The 12,762-nt window shown below is 57.0% G+C and overlaps 4 protein-coding genes across 4 annotated transcripts; 1 reads left to right on the top strand and 3 right to left on the bottom strand.

Annotated features, from left to right (window-relative positions):
- Positions 1–304: 304 nt before the first annotated feature.
- On the top strand, positions 305–3,349 carry CCM_00901 (Endonuclease/exonuclease/phosphatase; the record flags this gene model as incomplete). Its single annotated transcript, XM_006666060.1, has 4 exons — positions 305–339; positions 675–898; positions 1,166–2,089; positions 2,139–3,349. 4 exons carry the CDS (start codon positions 305–307, stop codon positions 3,347–3,349), a joined length of 2,394 nt encoding a protein of 797 aa, XP_006666123.1.
- A 661-nt stretch (positions 3,350–4,010) lies between these two features.
- CCM_00900 (Xaa-Pro aminopeptidase family enzyme) lies at positions 4,011–5,515 on the bottom strand (the record flags this gene model as incomplete). Its single annotated transcript, XM_006666059.1, has 4 exons — positions 4,011–4,267; positions 4,341–4,872; positions 4,925–5,254; positions 5,333–5,515. The coding sequence occupies 4 exons, from the start codon at positions 5,513–5,515 to the stop codon at positions 4,011–4,013; spliced, it is 1,302 nt and encodes a 433-aa protein (XP_006666122.1).
- Positions 5,516–5,823: 308 nt separating this feature from the next.
- CCM_00899 (mitochondrial carrier protein, putative) lies at positions 5,824–7,257 on the bottom strand (the record flags this gene model as incomplete). The annotated part of the gene is made up of 1 exon (XM_006666058.1): positions 5,824–7,257. One exon carries the CDS (start codon positions 7,255–7,257, stop codon positions 5,824–5,826), a length of 1,434 nt encoding a protein of 477 aa, XP_006666121.1.
- Positions 7,258–7,786: 529 nt separating this feature from the next.
- CCM_00898 (Fatty acid hydroxylase) lies at positions 7,787–8,854 on the bottom strand (the record flags this gene model as incomplete). The annotated part of the gene is made up of 1 exon (XM_006666057.1): positions 7,787–8,854. One exon carries the CDS (start codon positions 8,852–8,854, stop codon positions 7,787–7,789), a length of 1,068 nt encoding a protein of 355 aa, XP_006666120.1.
- Between the last annotated feature and the right edge of the window lie 3,908 nt (positions 8,855–12,762).

The following is a 12,762-nucleotide window of genomic DNA, read 5'->3' as shown; positions in this document are numbered from 1 at the left end:
TTTCACTGAGATACGGTGCCCTATTATTCGTATCATGGCAGCAGAGTGAGCCAGATTAGGAATTTTCATGGCCAAAATCGAAACTTTTTGGTAGGACAATGGTTCAGTGGTGGCGTCACGACGGTGGTGCAGTGATCTACCTGGTGCATACTTGGTAGATCACAACATCTTGAGCACCGCCCCTAGTAATGCACACTCCAGCTTTCTCAACTCGACACCATTTCATTCCTGCTCTTCACAAAATTCCAACAATCATTGTGAAACCCGTCTCACGATTTAAAATCAACTCTCCCATGCGCTCTCAATGAGTACCACGGTTCCACGTGACTTGATTCGCCGGTTTGGCTAAGTTGTGGAGCAGCACAAAGCACGTGACCGCGCATCCCTAGTCGCTCCAATCCAACGCAGTTTGACGCTCTGATATCTAGTCGGCTGGGAGGCACGACACGACGCAAATCATTGACTAGACCTCGATATTCGTTATCATTCTTCTGCGCCGCACTCCGCCGCTCGCCCCAGCGACAATTGAGAGCCGCCGCAAACATTCATTAGCTGTGCGTTGGCTCATTTCCTTTCCCGCCTTCCCGCTTGTACTCCCCCATTCCCGTCCTGCCCCCCCAGTGCAACATCCAGCCTCTTCCTGCGGAAACTAACCTCGCCCTCCCTTTTAATAGAGACCACCCGCCCGCCCCGGCGCCCCCGATTCTTGCGACTGTAGCCCGCAGCTATGCCGATCTAGACTCTCGTCTTTCTGCACTTCCCGCTCCTCTCACGAACGACGACGCTTTTTCCGCTCCCGCGTCACGGCGACTGCGCGCCGACACCACAACTCTCGCAAGGCACCCTTTCTACTCGCCAGTGACTCTTCGTCCGTCGGCGCTTAGCTGGAAGCTTTGTCGTACGTCTTCCCCTACGCGTAGCTTCTCATCGACACAAGCCCATGCGCAAATGCGAGCTTCATCGTCCGCCTCTCCTTATCAGCCGCCAAGCATCACGTATCGCCCACCGTCGACCTCGTAAACGTCTCGCCACGTGTCTCCAGCGACCAATGGTTGCCGACTTCAGGCTAACCTTTTCGAAACTACAAAAAATACACGAGTCCTAGCCTGTCGTGCAACAACTTTGCACACAGCACTCGCGCCAGGACTGATTTTACTTTAACCAGCGTATCGATTTCACACCTACCAGCTTGTCATCGGCATCGGCATGTACTCCCAGAATCATCAGCAGGGCCATAGCGCCCGGCTGAATGGTGCTGGCAGAGGGATGCCTAGTATGATCTACAACTACCAGCATGCGCAGCACCAACATCCTTCACAGGCCCAGCATCACCAAGGCCTGCAGCACGACCACCTACCAGCCTCTAACGGCCTGGGGCATCACTCCGCTTTCTCCTCCGGTATCCTCTCTTCCTCGGCCCAGTTCAACTCTGGTCTTCAAAACGGACACTCCGCGTCTCGTGCAGGCCCTGTGCCTCAGAACGAAATGTGGGTTGAGCAGCTGCGTCTGCACAAGGACTCCGAACGTGCACACTCTGCTATGACGGACCAGCAACAACCCCATTACTACGCACGACTCAAGGCTTCCGAAAACAAGGGGATTGGTGGCCCGCCGCCGTCTAGCGGCAAGGCACAAGCCGACGGCGAAAACGACGGCGATAGAAGACGACCATGGGACGCCAGTATAGAGAAGAACCGACAGGACTGGCACAACATGGATATGAGCGGCCAAGGGCTGCGCAATCTCGCCCCGGAGCTATTCCGCTACCAGTTTTTGAGTGAGCTCTACATCGCCTCGAACAAGCTCTCTAGGCTGCCGAAACAAATTGGCGATCTCCGTCAACTGAAACACTTGGACGTGTCGTACAACCAGTTAACCGAACTCCCACCGGAGCTGGGCATGTGCACGTTTCTGAAGCAACTTTTGTTATTCAACAACAATATTCAAGAGCTACCGTTCGAACTGGGAGCTCTACACTCGCTGGACGTGTTAGGAATTGAGGGCAACCCTCTAGAACCCGGTCTCAAACAAGAGATCATGGAAAAGGGCACGAAAAGCCTCATCAACGCCTTCAGAGAAAATGCACCAGGTATGCTCCAACGACATTATGTGATGACTTGATGCTAAGTTGTTGTTAGTACCCCCGGAACCCGAACCGCGCAAGCCAATTGTGCTCCAGGAGGATGTTTCTCCCAGCCTCGAGCGAGTCAAAATTTTCTCTTGGAACATTCTCTGCGACAAGTATGCGACATCTCAGATCTACGGGTATACGCCGAGCAAAGCTCTGAAGTGGGACTACCGCCTGGAATGCATCTTGAAGGAAGTCCGCTACCGCGATGCCGACTTTGTGGCTCTGCAAGAAGTATCTGGTGAAGCTTTCCGAGACGAACTGAGTCCTCAACTGGCGCAAAACGACTATCGGGGTATATACTGGCCCAAGTCGCGAGCGAGGACCATGGCCGAGAAGGAGGCCCAACAAGTTGATGGCTGCGCCATCTTCTACAAGCAGAGCAAGTATGTGGTACTCGACAAGCAAGTTATCGAGTTTGCCGGCATTGCCATCAACCGGGCCGACATGATGAAGGGACACGACGTGTTCAACCGAGTCATGCCCAAAGACAACATAGCTCTCATTACCTTTTTCGAATCTCGCGAGACTGGTGCCCGCATCATTCTTGTCAACGTTCACCTTACCTGGGAAACGACACTGGCTGATGTCAAGCTTGTGCAGACTGGTATACTTATGGAGCAGATTACGAAAATGGCCGAAAAGTATTCTAGTTGGGCACCTGTCAAGGACAAGAGGTTAATTATCGCGCCTGGCGAGGAGGGTAGCGAACCTCTGCCCCCACAGCCAGAGCCCGGTCCAAGCCAAGAATATCGCTGCAATACTGAGATTCCTCTTGTCGTATGCGGCGATTTCAACTCTACAGAAGATTCGTCCGTCTTTGAGCTCATGTCCAAGGGACGCGTGTCTCCCGACCATCCAGAACTGCGCGATCACCAATACGGAAGCTACACTAGCGACGGTATCGAACATCCATTTAGCCTGCGTGACTCGTACGCCGCGACACGAGGAACTGCCGACGAGATGCCATTCACCAATTACACACCTGGATTCTCCGGTGTCATTGATTACATTTGGTACTCGACCAACACGCTAGAGGTTGTTGAAGTCCTGGGTGCTATGGACAACGCAGATCTCAAACGGATCCCGGCGTTTCCCAACTGGTGGTTCCCTGCTGACCACATTCAAATTATGGCCGACTTCGTCATCAAGGGCCGTAAGGAGAAGAAGCAGAGCAACCAAGATCGTGAGCACAGCATCAGTAGTTCACGCCGCACTTAAAACGGAGGAATGGGATTCTTTTAGCGGATTTTGAAAGCTAGCGGTTACTCTTCGCTCTTGGACAAGGAACACAGCGGCAGTCTCTTTGCGCCAGCGGGAAAAGATTTTATATTGATGACATCCAATCTACGTCGAATAGTTTGGTCTTGTTTTTTGGGTCTCTAAACTGGAGTTTTACCGGACGGCCACGGACAAGGGTGGGACGGAAAGGGCAAGGAAAGGCGAGGGTGGTTATTGGTGTGGTTGATACTCTTTTCGTGTCAAGCGAAGAGGTGGAAATGTTGAGAGGGTAAGGGATGGGCGCAAGTAGCGTTGCTCTCCCTCCTTCTCCTTGATAACTTGTAAGAATTGCAGGAGTTGAGGATGATTTTTCCGAAATCTTTTTATGTTATCTACTATTCTTGTCTGTGTTTGGTTCCTCTTTATTTTACTCTGCGCAGCATTGGTCCCCTTGGTTTGTTTTGTTGCCGTGGTTGAATCTGCTATCTTCTAGTCTTAGTTTTTATACTTGCCGTGTTAGAGCGATGTGGTGGTGGTGGCTTGCCAGAGAGCGGAACTAAGTTGGACAGCAACGTGAATACAATGTCACTAAACCATGCTCTTGCTTCTGTCCTCCCAAGCGTCTGCCCTTTGTACTTGACAGGAAGAGGGAATTTTGCTTTTACAACTCTGGAGACGACCCTTGTTGCTTGGACGCATGCCCAGCGGGCCGGATGAGGTGAAGACGCTCCTGGCGCCCATAGACCCATTCGAAGCCGCCCTCGGGGCTCCAGTAGACGTCTTCTTCGAGCGGGAAGCTAAACGTGGCGTTGAACTCGGGCACGAAGTGGTCGGCGCGCAGTTCGACGCTGTACCAGGTGTTGGCCAGCAGCGGGAGGTCGCCGAGGATGGGGACCTGGTCCTGCAAGTTTGTCATGCCTATTTGCAGTGAGTCATTTTTTTTTTCTTCTTGGTAAAGAAAAGAAGAAAACAGAAAAAAGACGGGACGCACCAATCACTGTACCAGCAGAAAGACCCCAGTCGCCAATCGCGTGGCAGTAAATCTTGCCCTCCAAGCCCTCGTCGGCCATTTCGTGGCGGATGGCAGCCAGGATCTCGTTGCCCGTGCGCCCCGGCCGCATGTGCCGCCGCGTCATGTCCTGCAGGCGGTTGCCTTTGCCGAGGCCCTCGCGGAAGCCGCGCGGCACGTCGTCGTGTGACGTCTGGCCGGGGCGGAGCACGTACGCGAGGTGCTGCGTGTCCGTGTGCATGCCGAGCGCCGAGACGCCAAAGTCGACATGCAGCAGGTCGCCGTGCGCAATCGGCGTGTCCTCCTCGTCCTCCTCCTCGTCCTCCTCCTCCGAGGCGGCCGCGCCCCAGGGCGTGTCCGGCTTGATGATGGTGACGCTCGGGTGAAACCAGGTCGTGTAGTTGAGGCTCTGGATCTTGTCGCGCATCCACCACTCGACGTCCCGGGCCGTCGTCTGCCCCGGGGTGATGACGCGCTCGCTGAAGCCCTCGGCGATGATGGCCCACGCCGTCTCCTGCATGCGGCGGTACCACGGCAGCCGCGCGGCGATTTGCGTGCCAATGTACTCGACGGCCAGCATCGGCGCCGCCTCGCCGACGAAGCGCTCCGCCCACACGCCGCCGAGCCCGCGCCGCGCCGCCGCCAGCTCCCCCGCGTGCAGGCCCGACGCGAACGCAATCTCGGGGTGGCGCGTTGACGGCGATGCGCGCCGGGTCCCGCTGCGCGAGCACCGCGCGCACGTCGTCCCACAGCCGCGCCGTGTTGTCGACAAAGGTGTGCGCCGTGGCCAGCGACGGGTCCGCGGCCGACGGCGCGAGGAAGAGCATGGTCGTCCGGCGACGCGCCGAAAAGGACGGTGTGAGGGACCAGAAGACGGTGTCTTCGGCGTACTCGCGCTGGCTAATCTAGATGTGCGCGCGGGGGAGGGGTGAGCTTGGTTGAGGAGAGAGATGGAAGGGGGGAAAGCGGCGTACCAGCCAGGCATCGACGCCGTGCTTCTGGAGAAGGGCGGGAATCGTGGCGCGGCGCTCGGCGTACCATTTCTCTTGAAGAGCCGATTGCTCACGGAGAGGAGGGAGGTACTGGTAGTTGGGCGTGAGTGTGGCGGCGCAGAGCGGCGTAGCGGTCGCCAGCGCCGTGAGGAGTGTAAGCTTCATGGCGGCGTGCTTGGTACTTGCGCTTGAGAAGAGGATTAAGGAAGAGATGGATAATGGATGAGAAAGCAGTGAGCTGGGTACAAGGTCCGTCGGCTGCGCGGAGTATGTCGGCTCCACCCCGATGATACCATGCACCGGACCTGACATGGCAGATTCGACAGTACGTCATGGCAGAAAATGCACTGGTCTATTCATTCATCTATTCACGCTATATTCTTGTAAAATGGGGGGCATTCAAGACAATCATCTTGCCCTGTTTCTATAATGCAGCACCTCTACACTCCATCTTTGCCCCATGCCGGCGCTCGCTAATGCAGCTGGATGTCGTACCCGTCCTTTGTGATGCGCACTTCGTCGGCGCCAAAGCCGTATTTCCTGCGAATCAACTCAAAGATGATGAGGCCCGCGCTTGTGCTGGGCACCTGGCGGATCGCGTTCCACCAGAAGCCGCGGTACAGCCAGCGGCTCAGCGACACGCCGTCGGCGGTGGCCTCGGCGGCGCAGCCGGCCAGCGTCTCCTGGTACGCCCGGTAGTACGCGCGCATCATGCGGAAGCGCGGGACCGCCTTCTCCGGGTGCGCAGCTGCGGACGCGCGGTACCGCTGCACCTTGGCGTCGAGGTCCTCGAGGTGGTCCCAGTGCTTGACTTGAAAGTGCGTGAGCGGGTGCAGCAGCAGCTGCTGCGTGAACGAGGCGCTGATGCCCGCGGCGAGAAGGAACATGGGCTCGATGGCGTAGTGCGGCCGGATAATGGTGGTTGCGGCCACGCTGTCGTCGTCGTCGGCGGCGGCGGCGGCAGTGCCCACCGGCCGCCTTGTGGCGAGCAGGTCGACAGTGTCCTTTCCGAGGCCGCCGTAGTACCACGTCACGAAGCGGTAGTAGCCCTGGGCCTTGACGTACTCAAAGACGCTGAAGAAGACGGCGGAGCCGAGGCCGTCCTTGGCGAGCGACAGGCCCCAGCCGGCAAAGACGCCGCGCAGGCCAATCTCGCGCAGCTTCTCGGCGCCGAAGCTCCACATGCTCTGCGGCCTGCCGTCGCCGCGCATCAGGTCCTTGTGGTCGTAGCGGGCCTGCAGGGCGTCGAGCGGTGCGGCGACGACGCTCTGCAGCGCGCCGGCGAGCAGGCCGGCGGTAAATGTGCTGGTGGGCGGCGGGGGCGGGTACACGCGCGCGGTGGCGCGGCCGCTGCCCTCGTGCAGGCGGCCGAGGATGTGCAGGTAGCTCGTGTAGAGCACGGCGCCGACGCCGACGTTGGCGATGAGCGGCGGCAGGATCTGGTGTGGGAGGATGGACCAGCCCTCGTGCCGGACGGCCGACGTGAGCACGCCGGGCGTGGTGCTGCGCGCCCAGAGCCACGACTGGTGGAGGAGCGCGCGCCACCGCGACCGGCGGCCAGATGCCGCGCCGGCGGCGGTCGCCGCGGCGCGCAGCAGGACAGCGTCTGTGTGCGCATTGTGAATCGTCCGCGCGTAGGCGAGGTAGTCGACGCGGGTCCGGAAAAAAGCCTTGGCTGGCGCGCGAAAGTAAAAGGCGACCAGCTGCGCGCTCAGGGCCCGCACGCTGGCGGCCGACGCCGCGGTCGCGGCGTTGCTGCGCGGAGCCCGGCTCGGAAAGTCGTCGCTGTCGGGCGGGATGACGGGGAGGATGCCGCTGCGTGCGTCGCCGGGGGCGAGGATCGGGTGGTAGGGCGAGGGGGGGAGGAGGGAGGAGGTGTGCCCGTCGTTGCTGCGCCCGGGGATCATGGCGCTGGCAGCAGTCCCATCATGTGAAGTGTCGAGGATGGGAGCGAGGCACGTCGTTGGCGCTGCTGCTCGTGGGCCAGAGAAAGAGAGACGAGGATGGCGGAGGCGTACGTAAAGGGGACTTTGACTGGTGGCTCCCTGGTTCTTGGCCGTGATCTGTTTGACAAGGTGGGCGGCGGCCGCTTGACGGAACAGGGTCACGTGAAGACGGCAAAATAACAACCTCTGTTTACATTGACGTTTCAAATCTAATCAGAAACAAACTGTTTACTTTGGAGTATCAAACATTTATTTCTTTATTCCGACACGCGCCAGAGCTACAGTTCGGCGAGGCTTCGTGGTAAATTGCTACATGCAAAGAGGTGAGGGCAGATTGGGGCTCACAAAAAATGGTCTCTCACGATGACGAGATATCGAAAAATTAATCGGTAAAGCTCTAAATTTCTCTATCTAAATGTATTCTGGTATCGCTAAATCAGACATCTATTGTCATTAATTTTATTCACATCGGTCCCTCCCACTGGAGTATTTAGAACAGTGGCATGTGAGCCGTCTTGGAAAAGTCCACATTATCGGGCTTGGCCTCGATGCGGTCAGCGCAGGTACCAAAGATGCGGTCCCACACCCGTGTCTGCTTTCCGTAGTTGAAGCTCTTCTTCCAGCCGCGGCGGTGGTGCAGGTCATGGTCCTCGAGCAGCAGCTCCATGCCAAAGAACGAGAGCACGGGCGTGATGGGCGAGGGCACGGTGCCAAAGACGCGGAGGCCGCTGTGGCCAAAGATCTCCGAGTAGGTGACATACTCGAAGCAGATCCACCACTCGTAAAAGTTGAGCTTGAGGCCGATGGCCCAGAGGGTGGCGTAGGTCAGGAAGGGCACGATGACGATTTCGATAATCTCCTGCTCGTCGTCGGCGAAGCCCGAGTGCAGCGCCGTGGGGTGTTTGTTCAGGTGGTGGGTGCGGTGGTACTTCCACAGCCAGGGCACCTCGTGGCAGGCGCGGTGGTAGGTGTAAAAGAAAAGGTCGAGGACCGGGCCGTAGAGGGCCAGCTTGAGGACGAGCGGCGCAAGAATGGCGGCGGGCTTGCTGAAGAAGGCGAGCGGGGACAGGCCCGGCTCGTAGGCGATCCAGGTGGCCATGATGAGGCGGAAGCCGGCCGTCTTGTGCATCTCGCCGATCATCTTGCCAGCGCCCGTGTTGGGGATGCCGTCGCGGTCGGCGACGTCGCCGTCGAGGCAGCCAAAGGTGTAGGTGAGCCTGCGCAGCATGCGAACCTCGCGGACGGCCGTCATAACGTAGGCCGTGTTGTAGAGGAAGAGGAGCGCGAGCCGGCCGAGGGGCTGGCCCGTGTAGGAGACGTAGGCCTGGTGAAGCAGCAGCGGGATGGCGGCGTAGATGATGATGAAGAGGTGCTGCGACCATTGCGCCATGAAGGGCATCTTGGCCGTCTTGGGGAAGACGGGCAGCGGCTTGCCGGGGAGGACGGGCGAGACGTCGACGAGGTCGATGAACTTTTGGTAGCCGTTCCACGTCGACCGGTCTTTGGTCTGCCAGTCGGACGTCATGTCATGGGGGTTGTGCTCTTGAGCGAACCCCATGGTGGCGAGGTTTGTCTGTGACTGTGGGTGATTGATGGTCCAGCTATGGCTGTTTTTGTTGTCCGGCAATAAGAAACAAGTTCAGGAACAGTGCTAGATTCAAAAGTTACAAGTCATGTGGGAGGGACGTCGGTCCTTTTAATAACATTGTATATAGGGCGGCCCGGCTTGACTACACCTAGTTTACGACAGAGCCGAGGACCAGGTCTCACACCCCGCGCGAGGCCCTGCGCCTTACTGCCGCCGCTCTGGGAACGGAGAGCCGGGGAAACCGTACCAAGGCCAATAGGGATGCGGGGAAGGGGTAAGGTAAAAGAGTTTCTCCTGGCGACTCCGACTGAGCCGCTAACGACTCGAGTGCTGGTTGTTAGCTAGTTGACCAGTTAACTTGGTTAACCTTGTTAGTAGTGGCAAAAGAACGGGCACACCGTGGGCCATATCAATATGCAAATGGGGTTTTATGGGGCGCACATGTGATTGTGTCTTTTTATTACTGACTTTGACTTTTTGATGTCAAGGCGCGCGCGCTGCGTGCGAGTCAAAAGACAGCAATGAGAGATAATGTGGAGAGCGGCCCAGCCATCTCAAACAGTGAGCGGGATGGCGGAGCAATGAAGAGTCTGAAGAGTAATGTGAACGGGGCCGCGCGAGGGGTAAACGTCGCTTTGAAGCTTTTCGTGCTTTGTTATTTCACATGTGATGGGTCGCGGCTCAGGCGAAGATCCGACCCCAATCAGCCAAAAACTAATCTGCCACGTTCCTGGCGAATTCCGCCACCGCATCCATGACGTGGGGAGCGGCAAGGCTCGAAGCTCATCGAAGCTCGGAGGTTGTTCCCCTGCGCGTTGGTTTTGGTTGTCCCCATGTGGCCATCGAGGCCCCAGACGAAGCGACGCCTGCAGCAGAGCCCAACGAAACAAAAGAGGACGATCTATTCGTAGTCGGAGTCAGGATATGGATGCTTGAGTCTGCGTTATTGTTTTATTGTGGACAATAAACAGGTGGCAACGTTTGGTTGGTTGCTCGAGTGCCTCAGGAATCGGGTGAACTTATTCTCTCGAGAGTCCGCGCTGATATATACCGTCCCTCTTCACAAGCCGAACGGAAGAGCAAAGTTGTGGCGAGTCCGCGTCACCATGCGGTTTGCTACTTTGGACATGTGGATGTACGAATGATGCGGCAATAGGCCATGCTGCTCTTGACGAGTTGATGGGAAGAAGGAGGAGCCCGTCCAGAGTCGGCATCCAGACTTGCTGCCAACAGGGAAGAACAGTGAGCGCTCGCGATGTCATATCTTTAGTTAGTAATAAGATAGACAACTCGTCTTGATGCATCTTCGTTCTCCAGAATCACGCCCTTTGCCCCCTTCTCTCGCTCGCCATTCCCAGGGAAGAAAAAGCCTTCTACTTACGAAGGTATTTTGGCTGCAATTTTCACGTCCTCTGATGGCTCCCGACTTTCGCAGGCAAAGAATAATACAGGAATGTAGCGACAATTCAAGTGTCGGACATGTAGTAGAGTAGTAGAAATGTAGGTAGTTAATCGCCGTTTGCCGTTTCCAAACATCAGTGGCGCCGGTGGCGCAGCCGTAGCGCAACCGTTCAGCGTTGGCCCTTATGCAGGGGCGGCCGACGCCATCGACGGCCAGGTACCTACGTAAAGTTACTGAAACATACTCCGTACATAGATATTGACAACCAACGAACCTGCTTGCCGAGTCGATCTGACCAACGAATTCCCAGACCCGGCTGCAAGTTGACAGATTCTCTCTATGCAACGCCCATTTCCTGCCCGCCATTGATTCCGAACTTTCCTTCCTCGACTCGACCGTCCACAACCAACAACTAGGTCAGCCACTAAATAGGAGGCTGAGCGATGGCGGCGTATAATGCTTGGACACCACCGCTTCCGCAGAATGCCCCTTTGCATCACCATTCATGGCCAACGTCGACAGGATACTCGATACACCTCCCAATCAACACCTGTCCCCCACCATGATCTCCCTCGTCGCCTTTGACCTCGACGGCAACCCATCGCAACGCCTTTGACGATGTCCGGCCTACGACCCTCCAAGCCACTCAAGAGAGCTTAGGCGGCCACCCGTGGTATATTGATCATGTCGATCCGCCTCGCTCTGAGAACACCGGCCCTGGTATCTTCGAGCAAAGGTCCCTACTACGGCCATCCCTGACGATGGCTGGCCGATAGCCCCCCCTACTACCACGCCTATGTCCGAGTCTTAGCAGAGGGACCATTCAGTGCCCAACTGAGCCAATATTAGTTTCTAAGCATCGAACCTGACACTTGTCGCTAAACACTTTGCAGTTTGGTTTTAGCTTCGCTGAAGATGCCATCTCGACTGCCTTTGTTGTTTTCTACACTATGGTAGGGCGTCGACGAGGCAGGCTGTCCCATGCGTTGCTTGTCTCGGTTGCTTGCTTGGATCCGATTCCGGGAGGCCTGGAACTCGTTACATGTGCTGAACATGCCCCTACTCTCGACGCTTTTGAGATGCGATAGCTCAAAAAAAGAAAACAAGGTCATGAGAACATGTATGTAGTAGCGGCCAAACGCCCTTTTCCCATCAGAGACGGCATCTGATCTGCGCCCGTAGCTATAAGTCAAGGCAGCCAATAGCGGACAATAAAAACGTGGCAAACTCAGATGGACCGAACAAAGGCTGCCGCCTGCCGCCTCTGCCGTTGAAGTCGAGTCCGCCTCAACACGGGCCTTGTTTGCGTTAGCCGGAGTTTCATCGTCTCGATCTTTTAGGTCACGACGGATAATGTCCGACTGCGTTATCGCCCTCGCCCTCAAACCAAAGTCTGCCGACCGTCTGTATTTCTGGCATGACGCCTGACGTCGAACGTGACGAAGAAGCCTCCGGCTTGCATGCACTTGCTCACCCTCAAAGAGGGGATACCGCCCGCTGAAGCTTGCGTCCGTATAGATCGACGGTCTCAGTGAAGCCCCCCCTGATTTGCTTGCCCGGATAGATCGCCTCAGCCCCCGCCGCATCCCAGTGCATAGAGTCGCTACTATCCGGGAATTACTCCGTCTTGATCCCTCGTTTTTCTTCTCCGGCTTGATCAGCATGTGCAGTCGTACAGGAACTTTTGACAGTCCAAAGCGCCCACAATATATGCACCACCTAGCAAGGAGATAGTTTCCGCTCATAAGTGCAGCCAAATGACAGCCCGTCTGCGTGTTTGTTTGACCTCAGCCATCTACTGCAGCAGAAGTATTGATCGTCTCGTAACCATAGATCGGATACAACCCAGAGGTTCGCTGGAAAAAAGGAAGAAAAAAGGACATGACCCTTGATGTGTAAACTCATCATTCTCTTTGATAATATGTGCCCGATAGCTTGCGCATCGATGGCAATTGTCGCATGTTGGGCACTGCACTGCTATAGGTTAGCACCAACCGAGCTTGCTTGTTGTCCAACTCGCTGCGAGGCGGCCAGCTTTTTGCGGGAGAGTCCGGGTGGCAGCTCCACCAGCCAATCAGCGTCGCCCAAATTCCCTGTTACCAACTTGGCGCCTCAGGCAGGCAAAAACCAAGGCCCCAAAACTTTCGGCAAAACGCAAAGGTCACCATCACCACCACCCGCAAAGGAGGAAAAAGACCTCACAGCCGAAATCAATCCCCGACTTTGAAGCCCGCGCCACCCCTCTGGTCGTCTCGACTTGCGAAAAACCAACTTCCTTGCCTTTCGCCGGTCACCAATCGCCACAAAAAATGGCTGCTCTCACGACTGCTTCCCGCGTGTGCCAGCGCGCAGCGACCGCCGGCCTGCCCGCCGTCCGCGCCCTCAGCAGCACCGCCGTCCGCGCCGACGGCGGCGCCGCCAGCTACAGCACGCCCCTTCAACGGGCCCAGTCCAAGGCCTCGCACGACTTCCCGAC

This window comes from Cordyceps militaris (genome assembly GCF_000225605.1).
Source record: "Cordyceps militaris CM01 unplaced genomic scaffold CCM_S00001, whole genome shotgun sequence".
NCBI lineage: Eukaryota > Fungi > Ascomycota > Sordariomycetes > Hypocreales > Cordycipitaceae > Cordyceps > Cordyceps militaris.
Note: the sequence above shows the minus strand (reverse complement) of the source record. Positions and strands in the feature narration are given on the sequence as shown.